The 14,652-nt window shown below is 43.8% G+C and overlaps 1 protein-coding gene across 2 annotated transcripts in view; it reads right to left on the bottom strand.

Moving 5' to 3' along the window:
- The window catches only part of LOC109984174 (receptor tyrosine-protein kinase erbB-4), a 222,756-nt gene that overhangs the window by 31,698 nt on the left and 176,406 nt on the right, over positions 1 to 14,652 (bottom strand). For both annotated transcript variants that reach the window (XM_065951976.1, XM_065951978.1), the window contains exons 17-19: positions 12,560 to 12,692; positions 5,846 to 5,968; positions 4,939 to 5,037 (exon numbers count right to left, since the gene is read on the bottom strand). In XM_065951976.1, the coding sequence (XP_065808048.1) occupies positions 4,939 to 5,037; positions 5,846 to 5,968; positions 12,560 to 12,692 (355 nt within the window). The remainder of the gene's footprint in view (positions 1 to 4,938; positions 5,038 to 5,845; positions 5,969 to 12,559; positions 12,693 to 14,652) is intronic.

The raw sequence follows: 14,652 nt of genomic DNA, 5'->3' as shown, positions 1-14,652 counted from the left end.
CTCATACATATTTACACACTGATGCTACGTAAAGTGCACATCAGTATTGACTAATCCCATTCACATCCTGCTGGCTATGCACTCTAGGTTTCAATGTTTTGTCCAAGGAAACTTCAACATGTGTAGTGCAGGAGTTGGTATTGAATCAGAAACTTCACAGTCGAGGGAAAATTACTCGCCCCTAGAACACAAAACATTCCAACACTGGCATTGAGGATTTGTACTGATGATTCAACCTTCAGGAATTCAGTCCTATCCAAGCGGTAGTGTACAAACAATGAGTCATGAGTCTGTAGAAGGGATACATCCAGTTTATACTGTTGGAACCAGGGGCAACTAATCTAATTAAAATACCAGCCAACAAATAACATGATGCAGATAAAGATGAAAACTAAACTTCCTCTATCTAATTAGTTAGTTTGAATATGTTCTCAACAAGACATTGGGGACTCTGATTTCATTGGATATGAAGAATATGTGGCATCATGTGGCCAGTTCATGAACGGCTTAAGTTAAAGGACAGTAACTCTAAAGAGGCACTTATTCGGGGTCATGTTTGCTTGCTGTCCTTTTATTTATTTTATTTTTTTGAAGCTATAACTTTGATTGTTGCAATCTGTGTGGTCTATTTTGTTCTTGACTTCTAATGGCTTGCCCAAACTTTGGAATTTAATTTCCCAAAAGAATCAACAATCTGGAAAGAAGAAGAAGTTGGTAAACTCAAAATGAAGTTTAAAAAACTCTTACTCAGGATTGTTTGATAGGTTGTTGGCAGTAATGGTGATCAGTGGCTCCCAGACTTATTGGCCGGTTTAATATTAATGCACAAAGACGTGCAGAATCCATTATTTCAGAATACCACAAAAGAGATAAATCTTCTGGGATTTCGTCATGGGGTCTCTATGGGTTCTGATTCCAAGGTTAAGAAGGATTGGTGCCAATTTTCCCCTCATGAAGAAGTAATAGGCTCTAATTTTAAGAAAGAATTCATTGAGTCTGTCCATGCATCTATTATCCATGGCTAATGCTGCATTGTATTCCAAAGACTTCCTTCTGGAGGTGGAGTTGGATGCATAAATTAAGACTTGTGGGCTGATGACTACATCTGCATGCGCAGCATCTGTCCACAGAGTATTCACACCGAGCGAGAAAATCCTACAGAAACCTTCTTCAAAGCTGCAGCCTTTCTCATCTATATTTCAACATGTATAGTGCACAGAGGTTCTCACACTGTAAATGTTGCACCGACACAATTAAAACACCCCAATGACGCCGGGTGCTGCCTGTGTGTTTGATTTCATACACTACTTCTGCTTGATACTGCGTGTAATTCATTTCAAGCCTTCCCTCTCATCTCTCTCATTTCTGTCTGCAGCAGATGGACGTAGAGGTTTGAACAGTTGGGACTCGACGTTGGGTAATTGTTATTGCGGAGCTGCAAGCAGAAGGATGTGTGCTGGTGATGAAGTGTTATGATGGTGAGGGCTGATACTCGTGGCCCGGCGTGTATGTGCATTATGGCTGAGCAGAAGCTGCACTCAGAGTCATCGCTTAAAAACACTCACTTCAGTCCTTCTCCGAGTCTCCTATTGCCGCTCTCTTGCTCAGTCGCACACTCTCACATGCGGACACGCTCTCTTGGCAGCTCTCTAAAACACTCGCACACTCAAGGACACACACGCTCTGTCGCTGTGTCTGCACACGCCAAATGGTCGAGGAGGTGTATATCCAGGCTTGGCCCTGGGGCAGCTGATAGATAGATGAGGTGCCTTTTTAAATTTAGATGCTAAGGAATGAGCTTGGAGCGAGAGTGGTGGTGTGTGAGTGTGAGTAGATTAATTCTAAACCGGAGAGGGGCTACAGGCCATAGAGAGCCTTTTGGCATCATCAGTGCCCTGATTTAAACACAACCTCCTGGCCAAAAGTAGTGACACTACATCTCTGCTTCATAAAACCACCTGCTGCCCGCCCTAACAGCCCGACATCATAAGACTCAAGTCACCTCTACAACTGGCATACCCATCGACTGTATTAATAGTGGGTGTAGCCACTGTGATGTCACTCATTTGTTTGTCCTCTGCCGTTTTGAAATCTCAAACCTGGCATTTGGACGTTGCCACGATAGTTTTCTTGGGCCAGAAGGGACCACATTTGGACGAGAGAGCGGACATGAAAAGGAGCAACGGGCTAACTAATTAGCTCGCTGATCACGAGTTTCCCACAGAATGGGACATGTTGATTTGAAGCTGAGCCGAATTGGTAATTCTGAAAAAGCTTAGAGAATGTTTTGAATGCAGTGGGCTAATAAGTAAGGTCACTGTATGAAAAACACTGAACAAGCTGAACAGCTAGGTATGGTAAAAGGAGATATCGACACTTGCTAATTATTGCTAACATATCAACCAAGCGAAAAGCTAGAGCACAGACTTCTTGAATGGTTTGTGTTTGGATCGTATCTGGTGCATACGACACAAACACAGCAGACACTTGAAGTTCGGAGATTGGCTGAGACCACAGCTAGCAATCAGCTAGCAGCCGCCATCTTTCACTAAAATGACCATTGCCCATAATGATTCACAAATTCAGGCTTATATTTAAACAAATGAATGACTTGTATAATCAATTCAAATGCAATTTAGTCATAATGACAAAAATCTTTTTTATCATGCTGGTAACATTTATTGCTGTTGTAAAGTTTTAAAATGTGGACTTATGGGGGTGGACTACCTTATGGAGCAAGCCTCTAGTGGGTACTTGAGGAACTGCACTCTTTTTTAAAAACTTCCATGTTGACTTTATTTCTCAGCCTCTGAGGTTGCCAACAGGGTATAAATCAGACCTCAGGATCAAAAAGTGAAGGAAGAAAGGGGAGAGTAAAGGGGGACACCTGCGTGTGTGTAACAGGAAGAAGGAGAGAGAGTTTTTCTTCTCACTGTGTGATCCCAAAAGACGCGGGAGTCGTAAACTACGTCGGGCTAAACTCTTGCCCCTGCTTTCTACTCTATGAGGTCTTGTGTGTGGGTGTAAATGTGTGTTTGTGCGTGTGTGCGTGAACATGTGGAAGTGTGTGTGTGTTTTCTCTCATCTCCCTGAGCGCTGACCTCCATTACTGCTGCCTGACCCTCCTTTCCCAACTCGCTCACTTGCTCACTTCCCCTTTACACACACACACACACACACACACACACACACACACACACACACACACACACACACACACACACACACACACACACACACACACACACACACACACACACACACACACACACACACACACACACACACACACACACACACGCTGGAACATGCACCAGTTTCACTTCTAACTCCAGTCTATCACCCTGTGTGTGTGTGTGTGTGTGTGTGTGTGTGTGTGTGTGTGTGTGTGTGTGTGTGTGTGTGTGTGTGTGTGTGTGTGTTTTTGGAAGTGTGTGTATGCATGAAAACACACTAAGTTAGCGCTCTCCATTTGGGCTTTTGCATATCAAGTAATCAACCCGCTCATTGAAATTCACATATTTGCCAACACAAGCAAATCACCCTGCAGTTATCGTATGTGAGGTCGCTGCCACCTGGGGAGGCTTTCGTTGGGCTCACTGGTTACGTATGTGTGTGTGTGTGTGTGTGTGTGTGTGTGTGTGTGTGTGTGTGTGTGTGTGTGTGTGTGTGTGTGTGTGTGTGTGTGTGCACTTTCAGAGTGTGTTTGGAGCTGGCACTCCAGTGGCTAGTTTCCCAGTGGCAAGGCGTGAGCCTGCCTTTAGATTGCTGTTTAACAAGCCGGCAGACAGAGCATATTGGCTCTGGATGGACAGAGACTCCCGCTGGGAGGAACAGGGATAGAGGAAGAGAGGGGAAGGAGGTAGTGGTGGTGGTGGGGGCAGAGGAGGAGGGGAAAGAAATGGGCATAAAGGGAAATATATGGGGAAACTTGACCATTTTACATGATGTTTCTCGCTTGAGGAGGAAAAATGGCAATCGGTCTAAGAAGCATTTTCTCAGGAGAGTTTGGCATTTCTAATCACCACTTTCGGCGGTCACTGGTGTTACACATAAGTGAAGAACATAAATGTAACATGAGAACTGGATATTGAACTCCAAGATGGAGGACGCTGATTCCAATAAAAGTTGGTTTTCCAGCATACATGCCCGCATTCTGTTGTTGTTCTTGGTTTGCTTTAAAACACATTAGCAGTCATGTATCTTCTTGTTGCACTGTGGATGTTGTCAACAACGCCCTGAGTGTGACATCACATGAACATGCCTGCCACGGGAAAATGTCTTCTCTGGGTGTTTTTGCTTAAAAATTACACCAACAATTTACAATAATGGGGATTCTTATTCAGAAAAAAACTGTTTATATAATTTGAGTAGTTCGACTCTCTTAAAAGTAAAGAAAAACCAACTGGCTGACTCTGAAGAACAAGAAGTTCCTACTACCTACCGCCCGTCTTTCCTTCTGCAGGTGCTGTTGAAATCGTGTGCAAAAAAGGAGACAGGATGAAAGTCCTGGCCATAAGTAAAGAGTTGTATTGGAGGTGTGTGGGAAGAAGGATGGTTAAGAGAAAGAAGAAGGTGACAGAGATAAGGTGGGAAAGAATTGGAAACTCTCCAGCTTACTCCTTTCCTCCTCTTCTTGTCCCCTCTATCACGCGTGGATTTCCAATAAAGCCATACCTCATAAACAAGTCCTGTTTTTTAATAGAGTCTCGTTCAATACATGCCTGGCCGTACAACGCTTCACTTTATTACCGCCTCGCACTGAGACGCTGCTCTCATAAGAATTTACCGCCGAATGCACAATCCCACAAAGTGACGGACTGGGCCGCCTCTCTGACAAGGCTGAGGGTTTACGGCTCGAGCACACACACACACACACACACACACACACACACAGGGGTGAAAGTAGACACAAACTGTCACCATATAAATACTCACGTCCATGAACTCCACGTTGGCCTTCGGACCGGTGGTCTCGTTGAGGATTTTAATAGCCACGGGGATCTTCACCGTCTCACCTTCTGGGACCCAGATGCCCTGAAATATACAGGCAATCACCATAAATGCAGCATCTCAATAAACATGAACACAGGCAGCCAGAGCCCTGATCATATTGATGCCTGTCTTTAACGGTGTCTGCTGTCCTTTGAAAATACCCCTGCAGGTCTGATTTGACTAAATCAGCACTTACACATGCATGAACCTCCTCTTTGTGGTCAAATCTTAATTCTCATGACGCGTTGTGTTTTACACTGTAAAAAATGTTTCCGTTATCTTAAAGCAGAACCCTATTTCTTCTCCATATTTTGGAGTCTAAATGACTGATAGGTAGTTCAAATATTGAAATCCCTCCAGTCTCCAGACTTGATGGTGACAACATGCTGACTGGCAGGTGTATTTGTGTTCCTCTTATAGTAACTTAAAAGTCGATTTAATATTTTGTATCAACTTTAAATCGACACATCATTTTTTAAAGAGGGAATCTTGTCGCAAAACGTTTGGAAAGTGTCGAGCGATTGATAAAGTAACATTTTGAGTAATTCAATTGAAGTTGAGCAAAGGGTAGTGGAGAATGTGTATGCATGCGAGAAGAGCCCCTGCTTGGTCGCAAAGGAAACCCTGTTGCTGTGAAAAGTGCAGCCATATTTGTTTTGACTCTAGATTCAAACTGGACACATGTTCAGTGATGTTTAGCACTGTAATCTGTTAAGTAGCTCATGCTTTGAGCACTTCAGAGTATTTTGAAAGTATTAAAAAGTATTTGTTGAGTTTAAGCAACTAAAAAAATTAGATCAATGTTTTAAGATTCTGTGTGTAATTTCTATTTTGGTGATGACAAACTTACCTTATAGACTGTTCCAAACGCCCCTGATCCCAGGATCTTCACCCTCTTCAGCTCCGTCTCTTTGAGGATCCTCAGCTGGGCCTGGTTGGGGGCCGTTCCACTGGGGGTCAGGGGCTCCACCAGCTGAAAACACACACACACACACACACACACACACACATTTTGATTTGAGACTATATATCCAATTCCTCGAGTCTGTTTTTATGCGAGAAAACATAAAGAAAAGCTTCCTTCCCGGGTTTTGTTTTGACAACCTGAAGCGTGCCTTTCTTTTCGCTGCGAGTCAAAATATTTTTAACCTCTCTTGCTTCTGGCGCTCTGAATGCTAAAAACGTTTCTTAAAGAGTGTGCAGCAGGGTGAGACGGCTCCAGTTAGAGCCATAAGTAAAAAGCAAGTCTTGGAAAAGAGGAGTGAAAGGTGAACACTGGAGGTTTATTTGCAGCAAATAAAACAAGCAGCCAAAAAAACAGCCGCTGCCCCGTCCTGATAGAGACAAATTCTGCACTACACATGAAATACAAATAATTCAAGGGTGTGAACGTGAAGTTCTGTCAGAGCTGGCACTTACCAATGTGGGACGCGGCAGGCCCACCGCTAAACAAATCACAGTCTGGTGTCGGGCCGCTATCACCGCCCGACAAAGAGTAGCAGCTCACCAGCTGTGCACATAGAAAACAATTCCAATTCAAGGTTATGACAAGCCTCCTCCGCTCTGCCGCGCTGCCAGGAACAGCTGACACTGAGCGGCGTCCCAGCAGCTGGCCGGGGCCACCCGCCTCAGCGCTCAGCAAAGCCGTGGATACTAAATATAAAGAGCAGGAGCTGGCACCTGTAACCGAGCCGTGAAGAGATCTGAGCTGGAGGGAGGGAGCAGCTGCACACATGCAAATACACACACATATATGTATATGATGTGCAAACAATCAGAGATGAATAATGTGTAGAGCTGATCAACGGTAAGAAGAGTTATCACCAAATATCACCTCCTGATTACTCTCCTGTTCCTTTATTTGGTTGTATTTTCATATTCCCACAGGCTCTGGGGGGACAACAAACCTCCTCCAGTCATTGACATATTTCCATCATTTGACCTTTTCTTTGAATTTTAAATCAAAATGGGTTCGTTCCAACGGCCAACTTGACTTTTAACATAAAGATTAGAAGCCTTTGTCTGTCTAAATACTCCTTTTAGACTCTTCCTTTGACAAAAGATTTAGAGACGTGCACTTTTTCTTCATCAAGCATTACAGAAAAACAACCCTGATGTAAAGACACGTCAAAAACACGACGTACAGTATCATACCAAAGTGTAAGTGATTTGTTTTTTTCCCACCTCTGTCATCCAGGTAGCATCTTAGAACCCTAACACCAGCATAAATATTGACACCTTCAACACCTCCACACACACACACACACACACAAGTCAATGCCTCTGATCAATACTCGTCTTAATGAGCCTATCAGCCTATCGGGTCGCTCGTCCGCCGCGGTTTATCAGCGGCATAATCACCCCGCTCGACCACCGCCATCAAACAATATAATGAGACCGTATATCAGTCGGTCAGCCGCACACGCTCGTACTTAACGTGATATAAAAACCATCAGCACAATATGAGGCGGCGTCCAAGGATGGATGACAATGCCCGCAGCTCGGCAATGACATGTCGTTTAGTGGCGATTGCTGTGGCCGGGGCCTGGGGGGGGGGGAGTGAGGAGCCTGTTGAGATGTCACGGCAGGAAGTGGGCGAGCAGACGGAGAAAGGAGGGGGGGGAGGAGGGGATGAGTGATGAACAGTGATGAGGATGAGAGAGGGGGGGGGGAAGGGTTGAGCAGAAGTGGCTTTCATCAACTTAAACTGTTTACAACGTTCTTCATCTTTGGCGAATCCGCTTCTTCAAGGCCAGGGGGCGTGGCTTAATGAGATTTGATGGCATCGAGCCAAACAAGCTTAAAAACTGATTTCTGATTAGTGCACAAGACCACCATTTTCCAATTAAGCCCCACCCACTTAAAACCAACAAGCGAGGTGCAGAGTTTAGGAAGTGAACTGGCACCAGGTTCCAAACCACGTGACTACAGACTGAGCTACTGCCGCCCCTAAATTAACTTAATAAACTCTTAGTTCAGGGTTTAGATTCTGGTGTACATCACACCCCTGCTGAGAAGGTGCACAGGAAGGACTCGCTGTCTGCAAACAGAAACTTGCTTCAGAAGTTGAAACATTGCATCAGTAACATTTATTTTTTTCACATCTCAATGTACAAACAGACTCTCCTTTTTTTCTTCATTTTTGAAAAAGGCAGATGGTGTTTAGACCTTCCTTTGAAAAGGCATCAAAACATTCAGTTAGCTTCTTTTAAAGGCAGGTCGACCACGGCCGAGAAGGAGATTTGTATACGGAGTGTAAACCAATGACTCTGGACGTTATTTAATTAAAAACGAAGGACGGGCTTGGGTCACATCCATCACATGAGCCTGGTGTTTGGGCAAAGTTCTGCTTGTGTGTGTGTATCCACAGAATGAACGGAGGGGACAAAAACAGCGGAAGAGGAGAGAAATGGAGCGATTCAAGAGGAGAGGGAGCGCGGGGAGCAGCGGTGCTAAGAGCAGATGGTGACTGGCTGTAGCTGTTATTGTTTCATTAAGACTCGGCTGGACCTGGACTGATGAGGAGAGAAGTCTATTAAATCACACACACACACACACACACACACACTCCTACACTCTCCTGGGCTCAGTCTCGCTCACACACACTCGCCATGCCACTCTATTTACCCGCTAATAATGCACCATGCCGCCGCACAAATGAGCTTCACTGGCGGCGCGGCAGAGAGGATTCGGATGCTTCATTGGACAAATAAGCAGCATGTTTGAGCCCCGAGCTGGAATACATTCATGGAATTATTCTGGATTGAATAAGTAAACATTGTCGTCAAACACAAGACTTGCTCTGCGGACCCTCGGGTAAAGGCTTTAATGTTCACATTACCCTGAATCAAACGCTACATTTGCTACGTGCTGTAATAGGAATACGGTGAAAAAATAGCCACAGACGTTTGCACAAACCAAGGCCATTTGTTTGAGCTTTGACATCTTGATTACACTTTCTGCTTCTTCTCCAGAAATCAACCTGAGAAAGGAGGATTTTTTTTCAAGTTTAAAATGGTATAAAACGGCTAATGAGGTTCGCTTTGTCTTGAAGACACACAAGGTAAAAAGCGGGACAGATGTGGCATCAGAGTTAGCTCCTAAAATACAGCCTCTCCGGTCATGAATTTAATATCACAACAGTGATTAAACTATAAGGCTGAACAGACTGGCTGCAGGCGTTAGACACCACAAAACACGCTGCTGACTCCATCTCATTTCACATCTTTGTTGCTCCAGAATTTGGAGTATGTGGATGGCAAAATAAAATAAAAAAAAGTGAAACCTTCAGGAAAAACAAAGTCCCCTAAGGTGTTGGAAAAGATATAATAAGAAAGAATAAAGAATAAAACAAGATTTGGACATCATTTAAAAGTAATGACATTAGCCTGATTTAAAACTGAAATTATGGGGCAAAATAGAAATTATTTCAAAATAAAAGACCTCCTTTTTTTTTTAGGCACAACTTTAATGCAAGATGTTTCTTCTGACACCTCTTTGATTCTTCATGACATATCAGGTGTCCTTTAAATCACCGTGAATTCGATATAACTTTCACATCAGGTTCAGTGTATTTGAACAACCCCTCTCTGCACTACATGCATTTAAAATGACATCTCGTGCCTGTGTTAGGCCAGCCCGCCCCCCGGGGGCTGAACAACAGGAGCTGTCCAGCGTCCCTGAATGCTGAAATCCTCCTTGTTCACAGCGTGTGAGCAGCATGGGAGCTGTCCGCAGCCCGTGGTGCTGAAACGCTCACATGGCCCTGTTTGTATGTATGAGTACAAAGCAGCTGGAAGAGGACCTAGGAGGGGGAAAAAAAAGAAGAAGGGGGCGATTCAAAGTGCATTAGTCTGGCTTCATTGGACTGGGGTCAAGGGTCAAGGCCTAGGGGTCCTAGGGAGGGAAAGGGGGGGGGGGGGGGTTGCTCTGGCTGTTTGTGCCGTCTCTCTCTGAGAAAAAGCAATTTGTTGTCAGGAGCGTCTTCAAAAGCGAACACAGTGTGAAACTTTTTTCTCAGTCCTTATATGTCTTCCAAGGTGAGGAAAAAAAAAGACAGGGATAAAAAGACGGAAGAGTAAAGTGTGTTTGATAAAAAAAAAAAGAAAAAACAGAAGGTGAAGACACAAGAAAAGACAGAAAAAAGTCTTACAAAGGAAATGATAAAGAGGTGTGTTTTACGAGTCAGCGCAGCGCAGCAGCCTCCACACGTGTCCTTGATATGGAAATGCCGTCTGAGTGCTCGGTTCACGTTCTGACAGCATGCGCCAAAGGCTTCTTCCCCCCCCCCCCCCCCCGTCTGACACCCAAAGGTGAGTGCTTTGTTTGAATAGACTAAAAAAGACAGCACAGAGAGACAGAGAGAGGGAGTCCCAGAGTTTTTGCCGTCCCCAAAATCCCTCATCCTGACAAGTCTGATCTTCATTCACAGACTCAGACTCAGCTCTATTGTTCGTTTCAATAGAGAATCCACGTTCACCCAGCCTGTCCAAAAAGCCTATCATGTGCTTTCATCAGACGGGAAGAAAAAAAAAAGAAAGAGAGAAAACCTTTTGGAAGGTGTGATTCAGACTGCAAGGAGTGTACAGTTTTTTTTTTTTAGTATGCTGGGAAGGAAGAGTATTGAAATGGAAAGTGAACAGAAGGAGGAGTGTGTGTGTGAATGCACAAAACCTTATATTAAAATTTAAACACCAGTACCGACTCCTTAGGGAAACGAGCTGGAGAATCAGGCTCCATCCAGGCCACAGACTGTATACTGGAAGCGGACATAGCTTTGTTTTTCAATCGTCAAACCAATGTGAAAGCAAGCAGATTTTGAAAGTGGTCGAACGTCTTGTTGAATTTGATTCATGTCCCCAGGTTATATTTTACTCACAACAATGAATGGTCCAATAGCTAGCTTAAAGAAACCCCTTCATTTTACCTTCAGATCGCTTCTTCACTTCCCCGCAGAAACAATTCATATATCTCTCTCTGCTAATGCTCTCACACAGAATGAGCTACAAAGCCTGAGCAGGTTCAGTGTCACGATCCGGACACTACAAGGCCGCTAATGTGCATGCACACTGTTCGTTGTGGGGCCTGAACCCCTGACCTCCTCTTAATGGGTGGTCTGTCCAAAACCTGGGGCCAACCTGTGACTGTTAAAGATTTGATTATGTCTAATTACTTTTACACCCAATTAGGTCTCCTCGGAGGCTCGGGGAAATTGACTCGGTTGGCTTCATTTCACGTTTGGCTTTGCAGGAGGATGAATCAGCCACAGGATTGCTTCACACTGGGAGGTACAAAGAGGTCAACAAGATCCCCCTCCATCCCGCTCCTCCCCAGCCCCTCCTCGTCTGTGACAGTACATTAGCGAATCTGCTTGGACTGAAGACTTCCCTCCCGGTCAAGACGCTGTCGGAACAGGGCCGGCGTGATTAAGATGGATGTGTGCGGCTTGGCTGAGGCAGAAACTGCCCATGGCTGCCCAACTCAGATTCCTCCTCTCTCGCCTGACAGCTGTCTATAACACTGTCGCCTCCACCTGTAAATTATACTAATGCAGACTGACAAGCAGCCTGCCGCGCTCCTATAGGCAAGGCCACTCAGCGGACCTGCAGGGGTAACAGCACTGCTGGGCCACACACAGGAGGAACGCCGGGAAGGGGGAATGACTTGTAAAAGCACAAAGGCGATCAAGCGGGGCAATGGCAACACATAAACCCTGCACTCACCTCCAACTCAGTCTCCGACTTTCTCTTCTGAACATAAAGTCTGATTTTGCTGTCTTGTGTTTACCAGAAATAAAGTTTATTCAAGGCCAGATCGATGGGTGATGGCAGTCATTGCATAATCTTGAAATCTAGGCAAAGTACCAGCGCCAAGGCTAAAAAGTGCACTTGAAAAACGTGAAAAAAAAAACTAACCAAAACCAAAACTAAGTGAATACGCGTCCTTCAAATACAGGAAAAACATTCATGAGTCCAAGTGTGTATAGACAAGCTTGTTGTTAGTTAGAGGAAGTGTTTCTTATTTTCCTTTTTGGAATAAGCCTAAAGCATTTGAAGTCATTTCCCAATGTTCATAGAGTTTTTAGTTTGAATCAATAAATAAAAGTATCTCAAGCAAACTCAGAGAAAACCCAACAGCACCAAAAACCCAAACAAAAGTCCCATTCGAGTGTCTGGTTGAGCTTAAATCAGGACTTTTGCTCAATGAAATAAGAGTGACCAACCAAAAACGATAATATGCAAGATCTATGTGGTGCCTTTTAGAGCTCATTGATTGAGTTTGATTAATGACAATTTGCCAAATGAAGAGTAAAATAGAGGAAATGCTCTCAAATTGCCAGCTTTGGATCAATGAAACTCATTATTCTGCGCTAATTGGTTGATGATAAATGGACAATAATGTATGTAGTTGACTGAAGTTACAATCTACAATATTATATCCTCAAAACAACAGTGAAAGGCAACCAGTAGAATACTCTCAGCAGCTTCTACAAGCGGTCCCTGTGGATCCATCGATCCAAACAACTCAGTCTTTCATGTTGCTGTCCTGACCCCTAACCTCTCACCTCCGTCTCAAGGAAGCGCCGCAGGGCCCTCTTCTTCTTGATGCTCTTGCGTCGGACATAAACGGCCACGCTGAGTGCCAGGATGACGATGATGAATAGGCCGCCGATAATGCCAGCTGCTATTAGCGGTGTCCTGTAGAGACGAGAGGAAAGAGAGGAAACATTAAAGATGCTGAAACATTAAGGAACTAAAAAAGGGCACTTTGGAAGAAAGTGCAAACCTCAGCCGATGCTGACGAAGTCTCAAACCTGCTGTTATACCCCCAGAAAAGGAAATATTCTTGGCACATTTTGTCCTTTTAGAATCTTTAGCTCGACTGGCTGCAGCTGTGAAAAGTGATGCTGGAAATCTTTGATCAAAATAACCACAAAACTCTAATCAAGTGGCCCATTTCTATCGATCTAAGAGACTCGTTGATACCAATGGAACCAATGGGAAAAAACAAGAGGGAGCTCTTAAAAGAGGTGTTTTCTGCTTGTGTAAGCACTGAGGAGAAGCTTGTCTCAGCTCAAGACAAGTTTTCTTTATGATGCACACTTGAGCAAAACATTTGTTGTGAGGCCATCGAGCACTTGAACAAAGCTGAGCTCTTTTTAATCATCCAATCCAATTCTCCCATCCAATAACCTTCCAAGAGGCCTTGTCACAAGTGTTGGGGCGAGTTCATACAACTTATCAATTCCTTTATCTCTATTTTGCACTCTTTCCAGCATTTCAGGTTATGACTAAAAAACAAGTTCAGACAGAGAAGTCCAGGGCTTCCATTTCCACCACAGTGTCTCCAAATAGGCCAAAGTCACAGAGCACACAGCCATTTTCACAGGTCAGAAGAAGTAGCTTTTGAGGTGATGGGGTCCTATTATTAGGTCTGGTGGAGAAGCCACAGCGTGTGCTACACTGGACTGTATTTCCTCATACCAGCCATCATCTCTCCAGACTTTTTGATATCTCGCTTTATTTGAACTCTTTTTAATAATAATGTACCACATGGTCAATAAATGTTTTTTTTTGTTCAAAGTGGGCATCGACAAAATTGCCTTTTAACACAAATGGATAGACCACAACCAAAGCAAGTAAAAAACTGTACAAAACATGGACGTAGCCTCACCGACGTCACTCATTGTTTTTTTAAAATTCCAACAGTGGCGGCCGCCATATTGGAAATGCAATCTCAACCTAATTTTCAAACAATTTAGCCAGAGGCCGAAGGTTGAGCTGAATGTATGGCATGACATCACTCGCCACTCGTACGTTACATGAACTACTGTCCAGGTTGCTTAGCATTCACGCAACAGATTTAGAAAGTACACATTGGCAGGAGCCATCTTGGTTGGAAACGAAAAGTGTCTCAACTGTTGGATTAATCATTGTGATCGGTCGGCCCGTGATCAGGTCGGAGTGTGCGCCATGAAAACATCAACGAGAAGACTGTTTGGTTTGGATCTCAAATTACATTAATTTCATTTCATTTTGAGAACCTTTTAATACAGTCTATTTGATTTTTATCTTTTAATAAAGTCTAGCTAATTCCTCAATATTTGACATGCACTCAAAGACTGAGTTATTGATTCTTGGTGAGTACAGTGAAAGGTATATATGGCATGAAATCAAAAGCTTTCATTTTACACAGTATTCACTTGGCTCCTAATTTGATTTGTGCTGTATGTGGTTTCCGCTCATGATTTATTACTCGATACAACTCAAAATAAATTCAGAATGAAGAGCGCATCTCCTTTATAAATTGCTACTGAATATTCTTGGAGAAAGCCATCTTAAAGCGAGCCCAAAGGTTGGAAGTTAAAAGCTCTCTCCCTGCACTAATAATGGCACTAATGCATCTGCAATTTACATAACCCCTTTGCACTCATGTCTTCGGTGATGCTACCACTCAATCCTGTCCTTCAATACTCTCTCTTCCCCTCTTGTCTTCCCATTTGTATTCCATTTTCACCTTCTTCTTAGCTTGAATCATCTTTGCCCTCTTCTATTTTCCTTCTTTCTTTTTTTTATACACACAACAAGAAATAACACCCGCTTCTACCTGATACCTGAAGTTCAAAACTCTATTAGCTGTGGAGGCCATTAGCCGCTA

Source organism: Labrus bergylta, chromosome 24 (genome assembly GCF_963930695.1).
Source record: "Labrus bergylta chromosome 24, fLabBer1.1, whole genome shotgun sequence".
Classification (NCBI taxonomy): Eukaryota; Metazoa; Chordata; class Actinopteri; order Labriformes; family Labridae; genus Labrus; species Labrus bergylta.
The sequence above is the reverse complement of the archived record's forward strand: the minus strand, read 5'-3'. Positions and strand labels throughout refer to the sequence as shown.